This window comes from Bemisia tabaci, chromosome 3 (genome assembly GCF_918797505.1).
Source record: "Bemisia tabaci chromosome 3, PGI_BMITA_v3".
Classification (NCBI taxonomy): Eukaryota; Metazoa; Arthropoda; class Insecta; order Hemiptera; family Aleyrodidae; genus Bemisia; species Bemisia tabaci.
The window spans coordinates 30486619-30502516 of NC_092795.1; the positions used below are offsets into that span (position 1 = coordinate 30486619).

At 41.2% G+C, this 15898-nt stretch overlaps 1 protein-coding gene across 2 annotated transcripts in view; it reads right to left on the bottom strand.

The window, feature by feature from the left end:
* Positions 1 to 15898, bottom strand: part of LOC109029742 (QRFP-like peptide receptor) — a 150324-nt gene that overhangs the window by 31101 nt on the left and 103325 nt on the right. For both annotated transcript variants that reach the window (XM_072298150.1, XM_072298151.1), the window contains exons 4-5: positions 12745 to 12860; positions 11472 to 11661 (exon numbers count right to left, since the gene is read on the bottom strand). In XM_072298150.1, the coding sequence (XP_072154251.1) occupies positions 11472 to 11661; positions 12745 to 12860 (306 nt within the window). The remainder of the gene's footprint in view (positions 1 to 11471; positions 11662 to 12744; positions 12861 to 15898) is intronic.

Sequence of the window (15898 nt, forward strand, 5' to 3'; positions counted from 1 at the left end):
GTGAACCATACTGTGGTAGCTCGTACCATAGTATGGTAGGTATACGATAACTTAGGTATATGCACTATTATTATATGTTGCCTTCACTACTATTAGTGGCGTTCCATATGAACCACTAATTGGTTTGTAAGCCATAGATTTTTCTTCAAGTAGACTTTGGGTTTTTTTTGGCCGGGAAGTGTCCATTGGGGTACGGCAAAAACGCTTTTTTTCTCGCTTACTAGTTGAATTTGGAATATTCTAACGTGGCCATCGTATTTGAAGAAAAATGTTCGTATGAAAATACGTATTATAGTGCTTGATTAAGTATTCTGTCCGGTGGTCTACTGGTTTCGTCGAACTTTTTTCAGTGTAGTGGGTCAGGAAGCTTAAAGTATATAATGATAGGAAGTCGAAACGATCAATATTGAAAAAATTTCCGCCATCAAATTAGCCTCAGTTTGCACTATCAAGTTCTTTCTGAGACTGATGGACTTTCGGTGTTATTATACCCACGCGCGGTCGGGCTATTTTTAGCTCTGAGACGACCCCTCGAAAGTTATTGACGTAGGTCAAGCCCCCCAGAATTAGCGATAGGAACCGGAGAAAATCGATGACTCAGTAATAATTATCACAAAGTACATTCTTCGCAACTTTGATTGTACCAATTTTTTTGTCGGTCTCCTATGGTGTAGTGGTTGTAGCGCTAGCTCTATAATCGGGAGGTCCCGGGTCGATTCTCGGCCAGGCGACTCGAGTTTGATGGTCTTAGACAATGGTTGCCTGGGACTGGTTGTTAGGGACGGAGGGGGGATGGGATTGAAAGCGCAGGATTAGCCCTCGTGGGCTACTTGAAGTAGAAAAAAAAAACCAAAAAAAAAAAAAAAAAAAAAACAATGTTAACAGAGGCACCTCTCGTATGATAAATATCATTCTTAAAAATGTATACCTGTACTTTTACTTAAAATACTATTTTAATTCAAATCAGCAGGGAAAATAGTAGAAACAGCTCGAAACTCATTTACATAACTTTGTTTATAAAAAGAGACAGTGGCGTGGCGTGCTTTGCGATATATCGATCGTTATGCCATTTAAACCTTTGGTAAAGAATCGATTATTAAGATGTTCGCTGCGAACACCCTCTTTATCGATCCTTTTCCATAGGTTTAAATGACATAACAATCAATATATCGCAAAGCACGCCACGCCACTGGTAAGAGATTACTTTTGCAATGGAAAACAATGCATCGATGTTTTAAAATAAACTGCATTCCAAGTTTCTGCTCGTTAAACGATCCAGCACAGATTTTAAGGGCGCCTTCAACTAGAGACTCACAGTGGATCGAGTCCGTTAGAGAGGTTGGACATCTATTTTTTGACAAAAATTGCAAATTATGTTTATTTGGTCAAATTTTAAATTTTAAGGGGTGCTTCCAGAAGAAAGGAGGGGTATCGTTAAGGGCCTTTTTTGGCCCCACCCTAAAATTCCTCAACTCCGCAATTTTTTGGTCATTGAAGGTCTATATTTTACGGAATGCACAATGGTTTTGTCATTTCCGGTCTATTTCGGGGTCTACCACTGGCCTAAACATGGGTCTGAAGGCCAATTTTGGCGAAAAATGCGGGTTTTTCAGCATTCGACGCGCTGTTTCGTAACGATCCCTTCGGAGGACAAAAAAATCCTTCAAGTATGTTCATTAGGGATGTAAGAGAGTCGCTTTGGCCAATTTTCGTCGATGTCAAACTTTGCGCTCATAGTTAAAAAAAACTTTTTAGAATTTTTCTTGTTTTTCATCATTATTTAAAATGGCTTAAAAAAGGCGACTCATCTTACACCAGAATTAAACTTTTTTGGCAGAAAATGGTCGTGGGTGGTCAAAACCTTCCTCTAAGAACTTTTTCCGATTTAAAGCCCCCCAAAAAAGCCGGTGTTGCCATATTTCATTGCCTAAAATCATAGAAAACCGAGTACTTATTTCAGTATTTGGGGGCTATTTCTCGTCGAGCTCATTCAGAAAAGTCCAAAAACCTTCATTTTTCATATGTTACGGCCGAATCACCAATAATTACATACATTTATCTAACTACAGAACCTCCCATCGCGGCACGGCGTTGCCACATCATCGGGTAAAAATCGAGAAAAATCCACGTTTCCCTGGATTTGAGCCATTTTTTCGGATTATGCGGATGGAATAAAGTTGAAAGACTTAAATTGCAGTATTCAGAGATGCAAGTGGATCATACCTTGTGCCGGTATTCATTATTTTAATATATTGCGCTTACAGACAACCCATATTCTTACGATTTCTAGGCACGATATTTGCGCAAGAAGATGCGACCTTCAAACATTGGCCGTGATCTGAAGTCCGAAAGAAAGTAAGCCATGTGTCAGAATCGCGAGTCCTCAATGCTTAATTTTTACCCGCCCTGACAACCACCACCACCCCCCTCCCTCCCTCAGCCCTCTTATCGGCAGCGATTGTTCAGAATTCTACTTCCTGATTTTTTTTCTCAATTTGCATACTTAGTAGAGGCACAAAGCTCATGGAGGATGAATTACGATATGTGTGAGATTTAGGATGCTTAATATTATTTCCTTTAGAAGACATATGATTGTACGTATACAAAGTCGCGCATATCGCGTATTGCGAATACGCTGATTTTCAGTCTGCGAGATGCTTAGAGTGACGATAACCGTAGATGTATATTAACGATTATCTTTACGGTAGACTAAAGATAGACTGATTACTGGGTGTTATAGCGTATCTCCAATCCACCGAATCTTCAAATCTTCGTATCACAGTAAGTACTTTATCACTAACAACTAGTAAATATTTACATCAGATGCGGTTGATTCGCACCTGAAATTGAGGTTTCAGTGTGCTCGCGATCGCGTTTCAGTCAGCTTATCCCGCAGATTTTTTCGGATAGTTTGAAGTTTAGTGCTCCTTTTCTTCTGTTTTTTTACTTCAAAACGTGCTTCTCTAAGCGGTTTTTTTACCCCGATTATCAGCCTATCGGTTTGTCGTTTTTCCCGGTCGTGTGAGAGACTTTAAAGTGCGTGACTTACATATTATTCAGGACATCATAGTGTTAACTGATTTGAGGAACTCTTCGAATATTGTGTTGAACTGTTTTATTGGAAAATGCCAAAAAGCATATGTTGTGATGCCTGTGGAGCCCGTGCTCTGAAATCTAAGTTGCGTTCCATCCCTGGTGAGCAAGCGCTTGAGTGCTTAAAAAAACAAAACTCATCTGTAACTATCGGAAGTCAGATTTGTTTGAAATGCTACAAATCAGTGGCGAAAAAAGAAACCGCGTCACCTCTCGTAGGACGGAGAAGGAACTCTACTGAGCCATCATGCAGTTCAGCCCCTCAACCCATTCCCGAGCATACACTTAGTAAAAATGAAACGACCTCATCGGCAGGAAAGATGAAGCTTCATGTTGGAAGAGCTTCTTCGAGCCATCGGAATTGTATTGTATGCAGGTCCAGCAAACCCGAGGTAACCCGAGTATGTATTCCTGCTACGGCTAGATATAAATTTTTTGTTGATAAAGGCTACATTATTCCTGCAGGAGCACGATGCTGTAAGGGTCATCTGATCTCATCATATTTCAGACCTGATGTCGACATCCAAAAACAGTCTGAGGAATGTTCTCTCGATGCTGAAGAAATTAAAGAGTTACTAAATGGCGTGAGGAGTATAGCAGCGCGCAAAGGTTTAGACTTTGATACGCCTGGTGTTCTGACTGTTGAAGATTACTGGAATTTGACCGGGTAACAATCCAGCAGTTTGACACAATTCTAAACAGTATAAGTAGCCACATACGAGACAGTAAAAATAGAACTAGTCGCACAAGTTTAGCAATTTTTTTGATGAAAATGAGGACAGGTCTATCCTATAACGTCCTCTCGACTTTGTTTTCAGTTTCAAAAAGTGTTATTCAGAGATCCATGCGTAATGTCCGTGAGGCACTCATGTCAGAATTTGTTCCGAAACACCTGGGTTTGGCAAGTATCTCGAGGGATACTTTAATTAATGAACACACCCGAGACTTCGCAAAAAGCATTTTTGACGATGGTAACGGTAACAACAAGGCCATCATTGTTGCTGACGGCACATATGTTTACATTGAAAAGAGCAGTAACTATAAGCTGCAAAGAAGAACATTCTCAATGCATAAAGGTCGACCGTTGGTTAAACCTTTCATAATTGTCAGTACCACAGGTCATGTCTTAGACGTCCTCGGCCCTTATTTCGCGGACGGTAAGAATAACGACGCCAACATCATCACCTCGCACATGGTCGCGTCGGCAGATGGGCTACGATCCTGGTTAAAGGAAGGAGACGTAATTGTTGTAGACCGTGGTTTCCGAGACGCTGTGGGATTTTTAGAGGATTTAGACCTGATAGTAAAAATGCCTCAGTTCCTTGAGAAGAATAGAAAACAGCATTCTGCTGAAGAGGCCAACGCGTCCAGGTTGGTGACCTCTGTGCGATGGGTTGTTGAAGCTGTAAACGGGACCATCAAGACTTTTAAAGCCTTAGCTCATACTATGCCCAACTCTCAAATCCCGTACATAGGTGACTATGTCAGAATTATATGCAGCTTCATCAATGCATTTAGACCATCCAGAATAGGGGACGAAGATGAGAATTCCACCATCATTGCGCAGAGAATGTTGCAGTTATCTAAAAACGAAAATCCACTGCAAGGAAAAGTGCAGAACTGGTCAAACAACAAAGCGACATGGACTCAACTGGACTCGGAGAGCCTCGATGATTTTCCTAGGCTTACTTTGGACGAACTGCGCCTGATCACCATGGGGATATATCAGCTGAAACAAGCCAAGTCATACACAGCTGAACACGAGAACGATGATGGGTTGTATGAGCTATTCGTCCACCGAGAATGCCCCGACGTCATCAGGGTGAAATTGCAGAGCCGCCATGTATCAGCCAAAAAATACCACCTTTGGATACAGTATCACCCCATGGGCGTTTCTGGGTGGTATTGCCAGTGCAAAGTGGGCGCTAGAGTCGTCGGCTGCTGTGCGCACATCGCATCTGTCATGTGGTACCTCGCTCATCACAGACATAAGACAGAAGCACAAAAAGCCAAGCGTTTGTCAGATGAGTACGGGTCATTTCTTCAGGATTCCGCAACGGTAGCTCCAAATGAGTGGTCTGATGGAGAGGACGAGGAACCTGATGGAGAGGCGACAGATGAAGATGCAACTGGAGAGGAGTGAGGGAAACCTGAGAAGAGAGGAGGGGGCAACAAGGGCAGCAGTATTATTCGAGGGTAAGGACAATTTTAAATGCAAGTTTAATGTTGCTAAATGAAATGTGCGAAATGCGATATTAATAATACATGCGATAATAAATGCGAATTTCGGTGGAGTACATAAAAAGTTACTGTTTTAAATTGATTTAGGGAAGCAGAATTCTGAACAATCGCTGCCGATAAGAGGGCTGGGGAGGGAGGGGGGATGGTGATGGTTGTCAGGGCGGGTAAAAATTCAGCATTGAGGACTCGCGATTCTGACACATGGCTTACTTTCTTTCGGACTTCAGATCACGGCCAATGTTTGAAAGTCGCATCCTCTTGCTCAAATATCGTGCCTAGAAATCGTAAGAATATGGGTTGTCTATAAGCGCAATATATTAAAATAATGAATACCGGCACAAGGTATGATCCACTTGCATCTCTGAATACTGCAATTTAAGTCTTTCAACTTTATTCCATCCGCATAATCCGAAAAAATGGCTCAAATCCAGGGAGACATGGATTTTTCTCGATTTTTCCCCGATGATGTGGCAACGCCGTGCCGCGATGGGAGGTTCTGTAGTTAGATAAATGTATGTAATCACTGGTGATTCGGCCATAACATATGAAAAATGAAGGTTTTTGGACTTTTCTGAATGAGCTCGACGAGAAATAGCCCCCAAATACTGAAATAAGTACTCGGTTTTCTATGATTTTAGGCAATGAAATATGGCAACACCGGCTTTTTTGGGGGGCTTTAAATCGGAAAAAGTTCTTAGAGGAAGGTTTTGACCACCCACGACCATTTTCTGCCAAAAAAGTTTAATTCTGGTGTAAGATGAGTCGCCTTTTTTAAGCCATTTTAAATAATGATGAAAAACAAGAAAAATTCTAAAAAGTTTTTTTTAACTATGAGCGCAAAGTTTGACATCGACGAAAATTGGCCAAAGTGACTCTCTTACATCCCTAATGAACATACTTGAAGGATTTTTTTGTCCTCCGAAGGGATCGTTACGAAACAGCGCGTCGAATGCTGAAAAACCCGCATTTTTCGCCAAAATTGGCCTTCAGACCCATGTTTAGGCTAGTGGTAGACCCCGAAATAGACCGGAAATGACAAAACCATTGTGCATTCCGTAAAATATAGACCTTCAATGACCAAAAAATTGCGGAGTTGAGGAATTTTAGGGTGGGGCCAAAAAAGGCCCTTAACGATACCCCTCCTTTCCACGAGGAAACCAATGGAACTACTTAGAGAATCTTAAAGTTTTGTATAAACGGAGTCGCAAACTTTTAAAGTTTTCAGATTTTGTCGGACCTCTCCTATTGACTTGATCCACCACGAGACGGTGCAGTGCTGGTGAAGGGAAGCTGATCGATGACACGAAACAATGCTCTATTATTTGTGGCAGGTAGCGAGTTGTTCTAACGGAGGGCAAACACCGACAACTCGAGAACTGAAACCGAAGCTCACAGATGATGAACGTAAACTGAACGTAAACACCTCGAGACGTATTGATACTTTTGCCTTCGGTGAATGAGTAATGACATCCTCGTAGCTGCTCCCGTTTCGTCGAAGAATCCGGTTGCCGCATTGTGTGCCAGAAGCAGGGACGAAATGGAGAGACCCTTTACTGGGATTTTACTGAAAGTATGGATGTTACAATGAAACTTTCAGAACAGAAACGCATTTCGTCAAAATTCAACCCATCCAATTTTGGTGGTCGTACCCGAAATTTTTGACTAAAACTGAAATTTTTGATGTTGTTTACGTTACATTTTAAATTTCAAGGTGCGCTTGCAGCCGAAAATTTCACGAGGAAACCAATGGAGCAACTTTTAGAACCTCAACATTTTGGATAAACGGAGTTATAAACGTTTGAGTTTCCGAATTTTGTCCGACCTTTCCCATTGACTCGATCCACCGTGCGACGGTCGAGCGTCGGGGCACGCGGAGAGTACTCAGTAAAAGTAAGTCAGTCTAGAGTCAGACTGATTAAACTAATTTGGTTTCAAGGCAGTCATACGAGTCAGATTGTAAGCACGCTAAATTCACCCTGAACACAGTGATACTAATTCCATGTCAGAGTAATGTTACACTGAAATCAACCTGATTCAAGCTCACGTCCAAATGATTCGTGTCGATGCCAGAGTATACTTTGTATCACTAAGCAGTCCTATTATGTCAGAAAATAATCAGACTTTTACTTCTCCATTCCAACCGAGACTCAAGACCGTTTCGCCTCTAGTTTCGTCATATCAGAAAAGAGGGCAGAGTGTACCCAAGATATAAATATTTTCTACGTATGTTATATGACACAAGATGAATGTAGACAAAGAAAGTAAATTTTAAAAATGAGTGTGGATGAAGTTGCAACGTGCCCAGAAAAAGTCATACACTGTACATTATTCCACCACCGTCTCGATTCAACAGTTGAATCGTAAAAAAATCGTGGTTTTATAGTAGGAAGCAGGTCATAAACTTGCCGGCACGTTAGCTAGCTCGCTATTACTCACGCTGATATCTCAAGTTCCAAAACACGTATAAAAGTTATAACGTTTCTTTTCCTCCCCAAATATTCCAAAAAAGGGTTTTCTCTCCTTTTTAATTTATGACTTTACGCTGGAGAAGATAGATAAGTCCGTGGAAGCAAAATTTTTAGCAGACCAATTTTTTTTTGAGTTGCGGGTTGAAAAATCTGATTTTGAGACTCTGACATAGAAATTTCTCCTGAGTCCTGAAGATTAATTTTACGTTTAATTAAAGATGAACATTTTAATTAATGCTCCTAGAACATTCCTCTATGATCTGGCACCAATAATTCAATTTTGGTTTTGTGGTGCAATGTCCTGTTACCAAAGAAAGTTGAAGAAAAATGCTTGAAGAAATTTTGAAAAAGCGACAACTTTGCTACGGCCATTATTTACCCTGAAATGCCCAAGCCGGTGGGTCAAATTGGCCCAAGGCTTGCTAAAAACACGTACTTCGTGGTTTGCGTGGGGCCAATGCATATGAGCTTCAGATATAAGTGCAAACGCACATCGTAAAAGAAGAATCAGGCATCAAGTTGAACAAAAAGTTAAAATCAAGTGTCAACACACCGGAAGATAGGAGAGACTTATTCGGGACTCGTTTTTAACTTATCTCCCGAATCTTAGTGACATGACACCTCAATGGAGCGGAGCATTGCGAGTTTTCGCGTCGCGCCATCGCGCCTTCAATTTTGTAGACGCAACATGGACATCCATCAAGCACGAATAGTTGTATCTCTGCGCCGGCGTCAACGCTCGTCCTCTCGCTTGCTTTATTTTCATAGTGTATTGGTTCGACGAATAAGGGCATGAGTTAAAATCTCAGTTGAATTTAGCTTATCATCTCTCACCAGTCACTATCCGTGCCACATTAATCAATAAACCTCTCGACGCTTATATCAGTTACCATTCGAGAAAGACGTCTGTTGATCCGAAGGAAACTTCTAAACTTTGGGAAGTTACTAGAGTGAAGTCTCTAAAGTATACTGGCTCACGACAAACCAACTCCAAATATTGTGTGTTGCTTAATGAGTATTGATTCATCTCGGGCCGTAAATCGTAAAGAGAAAACTCTTCAACGAAGAAGAAAGAGACTACAACACAAATTAAACTGCTTCCCGCTCATTGCCGAAGAAAAACAAAAGCGTAAATCATAAAGTTAGCCCTTTACCGTTTTCGAATTCAATCGTGCGAGAAATTATATAGTATGAGACGGGTGGGTAGAGGAAGGTGAGGCGAATAAGAGGGGTCGCGGAGGTGCCGGGAAGATGGATAGACAGCCGTGCTACGGAAGACAGCAGGAAGTGCGGTTCATTGTGAGACGCGGTTTGCATATACCCCTAGGCTCCTCAAGACTCACGCCGTCGTGTGCTTACCACCGCGGGTGCTTGTAACGTCGGAGAGAAGGTGAGACTTATTAATCGAGATGCTTCGATCTTGATGCTGTGCGCCGCGATTCGCCAACAACAAAAATTCCTTGAGTGAAACTTATTCAGGAGTCCATCAAGGGAAACGTCCCGCCTGGATGCACGAGTGCAGTGGCGTGGCGTGAATTGCGATCTATCGATTGCTACGCCATTTTAACCTATAGTAAATAATCGATTATTAAGGTGTTCGCTGCGAACACCCTGTTTATCGATCCTTTTTCATAGGTTTAAATGGCATAGTAATCGATAAATCGCAAAGCACGCCACGCCACTGCACGAGTGGTTGCCGAGGTTTGGCAAATTGATGGCTCAAGTTGCAAAAGTGGCGTATCATCGATTGCGAAGTTGCAAAATCGTGTTCATGTTTCATATGTATTCGATAGTGATTCGATGTATCGTTCGGTTCAAACAATACAACATAACTTCGAACTAAATTTTAGGATTTGAGTAGGAAAAGCTAGAAACGAGAACAAGCGGGAAAGTTCTAATACTGTCGTATTAAAAAAGCGCTCAGGTGTTAGTCAATGTATTTAGTGAAGAAAGGAAGTATAAACTCCGTCGACTTGGCTGAGAAATGGAAATAAAACATCAGCTGATAGCAAACAAAGGTTACCAAGGAAACCGTAAACGCGTTTTTTCGTTTCCCGAAAATGATAGTCACCGTTGAGCTCATCAGGCGCGTTTTTTTTAGGCTTCATTTAAGTTCAACGATTAATTTCGATAAGAATTACTCTATACCGCTAAGAAATTTTCTTATAGACAAACGATCAAAACTACCTGCGCATTACGTTAAAAGCGTAAAATACGGTTTTCACAGCTAAATTTATTTTAAAAATGGACCCCCCCCCCCCCCCCCAAAAGCCTACACATCGATGAGCTGGTGCGCCATTTAAACGATTTAGCACTAGTATACTAGTATTCTAGAGGCACGTCGAAATCAAAGAGCGCTGCCTGTCGGCTGAGCGCTTAATACTCCAACCGATTTCTTTTTTCGTTGCCGTTTTATATTCACAGTGGTGTCAGTAGCCATGTTTGTAAACGAGCAACTCGTCAAGTTTGAAATTGGGGGGGTGACTTTTTTTTTTTTTAATGGGCACTTTTACCGTGAATCCGCCAAAGCGTTACCTGTTTTCCCTCGTAGATATTCTCCTCTCCACCCATCTTCCTTATTTTCTGTACTCCACCCCCCGGTCTCCTGTTCCCCCGTATTCTTCGTTTCTCCCCCCCCCCCATTTCCTTTTCTCCCCGATCTTTCATTCCCCCCATATTTTGTTCTACCCCCCTCACCTGTTCCTCGCTCCCCCAATTTCCTTTTCGCCTCTATCCTTCATTCCCCCATATTTTGTTCTCTCCCCCCTATTCTTCGTTTATTCCCCCCCCCCCCATTTCCTTTTCTCGCAAAATTCTGCAGTGGAATCGGAGACAAAACTGCTGACTATAGCCTCAAATTGCTTCTAGAGAGCATCAAGTTTTCAAAATTTTCCGGGGGAGGCCCCCCGGACCCCCGTCGGGGGAGGGGGCCGCCCCCTGGAAATTCGCGGCTGTTTAAGGGGGGGGGTGAAAAGTAATGAAATAGGGGGGGAACTCGTCAAGTACCTAGAGGGGGAGTGACACCACTGTATATTCATAAGAATAAAAAATCTATCACGAGAAACCCGTTTCCCTCAAATTACTTAATTGACTTTCGAGGCTCTTTTTACATGTTGGACCAAACGATATCGATACAATCTCCTCTGTTTGATGTATCAAATACTATCCATTAGTACTCAACCTATTACCATTAAATTCAACAAATCAAACTGCTATTTCATTTTAAAATCGTTCTCAGATTCTATTGTGAGCAGTGTTCGAAACTCGCAGGCGCCAACGCGCCAAATGCGCCTGAAAAATCGACTATGGCGCCAAAAAAATGAAGGCTCCGCGCCAACGTGGCCCCTAAAAATTGCCCCCTAGAAATCTGAATTTTCATATTAGGTGATTATTCGAAATTTTCAGCACCACAAGTGAAAGCTTTTTCTATTCTTCACGATTTCATTCTTAGTGCTTTTGTCTTCCCCAAGTTACAGCTTCATACTAGCGCTGTTACGAAAACATCTTGCATCTAACTTTTCACTAAATGCGCCGTGGGATATAGGCAAAAAGTCAATTTGGCCCCTATAAAATCTTCAATGGCGCCTAAAAATCGAGCTTGATGCGCCACATGGCTCCTACAACTCAAAGGTGAGTTACGGACACTGATTGTGAGGCACGGGAACTTACCATAAATGTGTTTGGAGTTGTACTCGGAGTTTTTTCTCTGTCCCCAATCCTCTATGCACCAGACGAGGCCATGCTTCCGAAAAGCTGCCTCCACTTCCGGGTTCCCTTCCGCGTCGATGGACTTCAGTCGCCGCACCCACAGAATCGGCATGAAGATAACTAACGCCACTACCCACAGAATGGCGATTATCTGTAACAACACACGTGGAACTAGTTAGTGTATCAATTGCTGATGTCGGAAAATACCTACGTCCTGTTGAGGCTTTGTTTTACTCTTTTAAAAGGAAACAAATCAACAGATTTTCTTGAAATTATTATCAATGAATTTTCTGTACTCTGAATTGGACCGCGTTAAACAGAAAGGAACCAAGCCACATCAGCTATTGCCAAATTTAATTGGGCAATTTAATTTTTTACATGAAAACGGTTGTGCGGATTTTCGTGCAAATTTCAGTGAAAATTCTCCATGGTGTGAAGCAAATTCCTTAAACTTTTCAAAGAAATCCGAACAAACGTTCTCTCGTAAAAAAATTAATTGCCCAGTTAAACTTGGCAATAGCTGATGTGGCTTGGATCCTTTCTGTTAAACTCGGTCCAATTCTCTTTACTTTCAAAAGTTATCACAAAAATTTCAAGAGGTTTCAAATCTGTTCTCTTTTTAAAAAAAATTTAATTAGAGTTTTTAAATGTTTCAAAAGGTATACGCATTTTCGACCGTATTAATCGATACACTATATATTTTCGTTCTAGTAGGAAAAGGGTGCTCTCCTTCTTTAACGTTTTTCGCTCACGTGTAGACATCCACGTTCCTTTCGTGGTAGAATTTTAAATTCGTTGCCATATACGTGATATAAGAGAGATCATAACGGCTCATTCCCACATTTTACGCGTTTTCTTACAAATTATCAAGCTCATTTTCCTTTAGAGGACAGAGCAAAGTAGAGTTCACAGTAATAGTAAATTTTTTAGGCAAGGACTATTATAAAACAAAAATAAAACACAAATTAAATTATCACGAATTTAATCATTCATCGATACATAAACCAATCAACGGTCAACTAAAGCATAGTTCTACCTCAGCAAATTTGACCTGAATATTTTGAGTCGCGACAGGACCTTTCATACTGAATGCATCTTAATTAACTTGGAAGCCTCTCAGATTGTATATGCCGTGAGTTGAAGGCGTTTCATGTGACTCCGTTCAACTGCGTGTTTTAATTGCGCATCATGCTAATACTTTTATCGATGAATACACTTAACTAGTTGTACTTACATAAACAGTGGATTTTCTATTAAAAACTCTTCGAAAAGCCATTGAATTTTTGATAAGAAGATACCGATCTATACTCATGGCTGTAATTGTGAAAACGCTCGCAGCTACCGACACACCTGTAACAGAAACCAGATCAGTCAAAATCTATGCGATAAAACTGTTTGGAGTGTCGATCTGTAATTTCTTTGTTGGGAAATAGGGAGAGAAAGGGGAAAGTTAGGCAGAGGAAAAAGGGGGTGAGAGGCTGAGAGGAAATGGAAAAGTGCATATTTTTGGCAGGCACGTGCGGTTGAAAAACAAGGATCGAATTTTTTAAGCGAATCTGGGTGAAAAAAATTCCGTTCCAGAATTCCACTTAAATTTTTCACCGAAACGGTGCCCAAAAGGTTTGCCTCCCGACTATATTGAACAACCTAAATCCACCAAATTTTTTTTCCACACCTTCTCTTCCTCCTTCCTTAACGCAACGTAACGTAAATTTCTGTTCTCCCCCGCTCTCCTCTTGTCACGTAAAACTCGTTCCTTCAGGATGTGTTGTTTTAGTTGACTAGCGTCTCGTCGCACCGCACCAGTCGCGCCAGCTTGAGGTTATTTATCAACTTTCGGCGCCGTCAACAGTCCTTTGCCGGCATAATAATGCTTTGCACTATGCCACCGGAGTCTGCACCCGGCACCCCCTCCTACCAGCCTTTTGCCCCTCTTCACTCTATCCTTTTCTGCGGACCATTTGCGCCACAAATCCAGCTTTGTTCATCATTAAAATACGGTTTCAAAATCACTCCACCGATTTTCCCGATGATTCAGCGCTCCATCATTGCACCTGGGGTTTATTAAAATCGCGGCTGTATCAGAGCTTCACTTGGCTCTGCACTGCTGCAAACATTTATCGACCGAGAATGCCTCAACCAAGAAAGGTTTACGTCGTCGAAGACCTCTTGGCAAACTTTATTATTTTGGTGGAAAACTATTCAGCAATCAACCCTTAAAAACTCATGTGATTTTTGATCCTCGTTAAAGAATGATCTGTCGAAATTGGAGAGTATTCGCGACTTCATATCGACTATAAATCTCGATATATATCGACTGTAAATCTCGATATACATTGACTTAATTTTAAAAAGATAATGAACAGGAGAGAAGCCTTTGAAACACTACAGTTGTTTGACATTGCACCGAAGCTACTCCATCCACGATGCGATCTGCACAAAGGGACCTGATGTAGTTTTGCTGAACGCCTCCTTAATAGTGTTCATGAGGGTTTGGGAAAAAGAGAGTTAAGGCTTAGTCTAATAATAAGTCCAAAGTTTAAATTTGATCCTGAACTTTTTTAGTCGGTTGAAAATTCGTATTACCAGCAATTTTTAAAGCGACATTTAAGTTTGATTAATATTGGAGGTTTATCCCCCTAAAACTAAGGATCAAATTAACCGTCAGAATCTAGGAGGAAATTTGGCAAGATGAAAATGTTCCTAGGTTTTTTCGTGTGGAAAACGACGGATTGTCTGATGATTTTGCAATTTTACTCCCTCTATTGGCATAAAAATGAGCTTATCTACCCATAATTTATGTTTCAGCCAGCTACGAAATTATGCCATCGAAGGATTGAATTTCAATTTTCCGATCCGTCTCGACAAAATCGCTCTGCTGAAAATTTTGCCCCTTTGGATCTAGATCTCATAACCGGTGGACAGATACACTAATAGGAACGAATCATCCTCATTTCGTGAAAAAAAAAAAATACAATATAATGGGTTTAAAAGGCTAAAACACACACAAAATTCCTGTGGGTTAGGCACCGGCTTCTATCTCCTTTCTTGTTACCACAAACGGGGGTATTTGAGGGTTTTGTATTTTTGTTTCCTGGTTGATAAAGGAGTATGAGCCACATTAAAACGTCCAGGGCATTTTGCATGTACTTTAACCTTGCTTATCCATTAATTGTGTTTTTTCCCGCTGAATTTTTCAATTTTAAGCGCTCAGTCGATAGGCAGCGCTTTTTGATTTCGACTTGCCTCTAGAGTACTAGTATACTAGTGCTAATTCGTTTAAATGGCGCACCAGCTCATCGATGTGTAGGCTTTTTGGGGGGAGGGGTCCAGTTTTAAAATAAATAAAGCTGTGATAACCGTATTTCATGCTTTTAACGTATTGCGCGGGTAGTTTTGATCGTTTGTCTATAAGAAAATTCCTTAGCGGTAGAGTAATTCTTATCGAAATTGATCGTTGAAGTTAAAACAAGCTTAATAAAACTCGCCTGATGAGCTCAACGGTGGCTTGCATTTTCGGGAAACGAAAAAACGCGTTTACATAGACAATATTGCGCTCCTTTCATTACTTTACTAATGTTGAATATTGTTCCCAAGTTCGGGTGTTCGGCGTGTAGTATCACAAGCACCTTGCGTCAGTGTCACTCTCATTAGTTTTCGTTGTGTACGGCGTGTAGTAGCACAACCACCTTGCGTCAGTGTCACTCTCATTGGTTTTCAGCGGTATATCAAATCTGAAGATTAATTTACGTTGACCCAACTCATTGCCAGTTAGTGTCTCTCTTCATCTGTGAGTTCCTTTGTGAAAGTTCCATTCCTTGGTTTCCTTGGTAACCTTTGTTTGCTATCAGCTGATGTTTTATTTCCATTTCCCGGCCAAGTCGGCGGATTTTATACTTCCTTTCTTCACTAAATACATAGACTAACACCTGAGCGCTTTTCTAATACGACAGTATTAGAACTTTTCCGCTTGTTCCTTTTTAAATTTTGGGCCAGAACCTGGGACTATCTCAGAAAAGTTGTTAAACCTACTTTGTGAGTGCAGTAACCTGAGTGCATTGGCAACGTTTGCATATGTGTCATTGTTAAGTTGATAACACGACGGAGTCTCCATGCATGTAAATCCTTCTATGTTTATGGTTGAGTCGTGCATCTATTTATTCTATTGTTCATCCGTTTTGACCGTGGGACTTGCAGCCTCCCACTGCTTTGTTGTTTAAAATTGCACGTGTTCCCGTCCTCTCTCATGATGCTCCTTTTGTGTTTTGTGACGTGAACCGCAATTCGGTGAAAATTGACCACCCCTCAGCATGCTTCATAATGTGTAGGAGGGTAATTTTTTCCCTCTCATGGTTTTTTTTCTTCGTTTTTATTTTGTCTTTCATCCT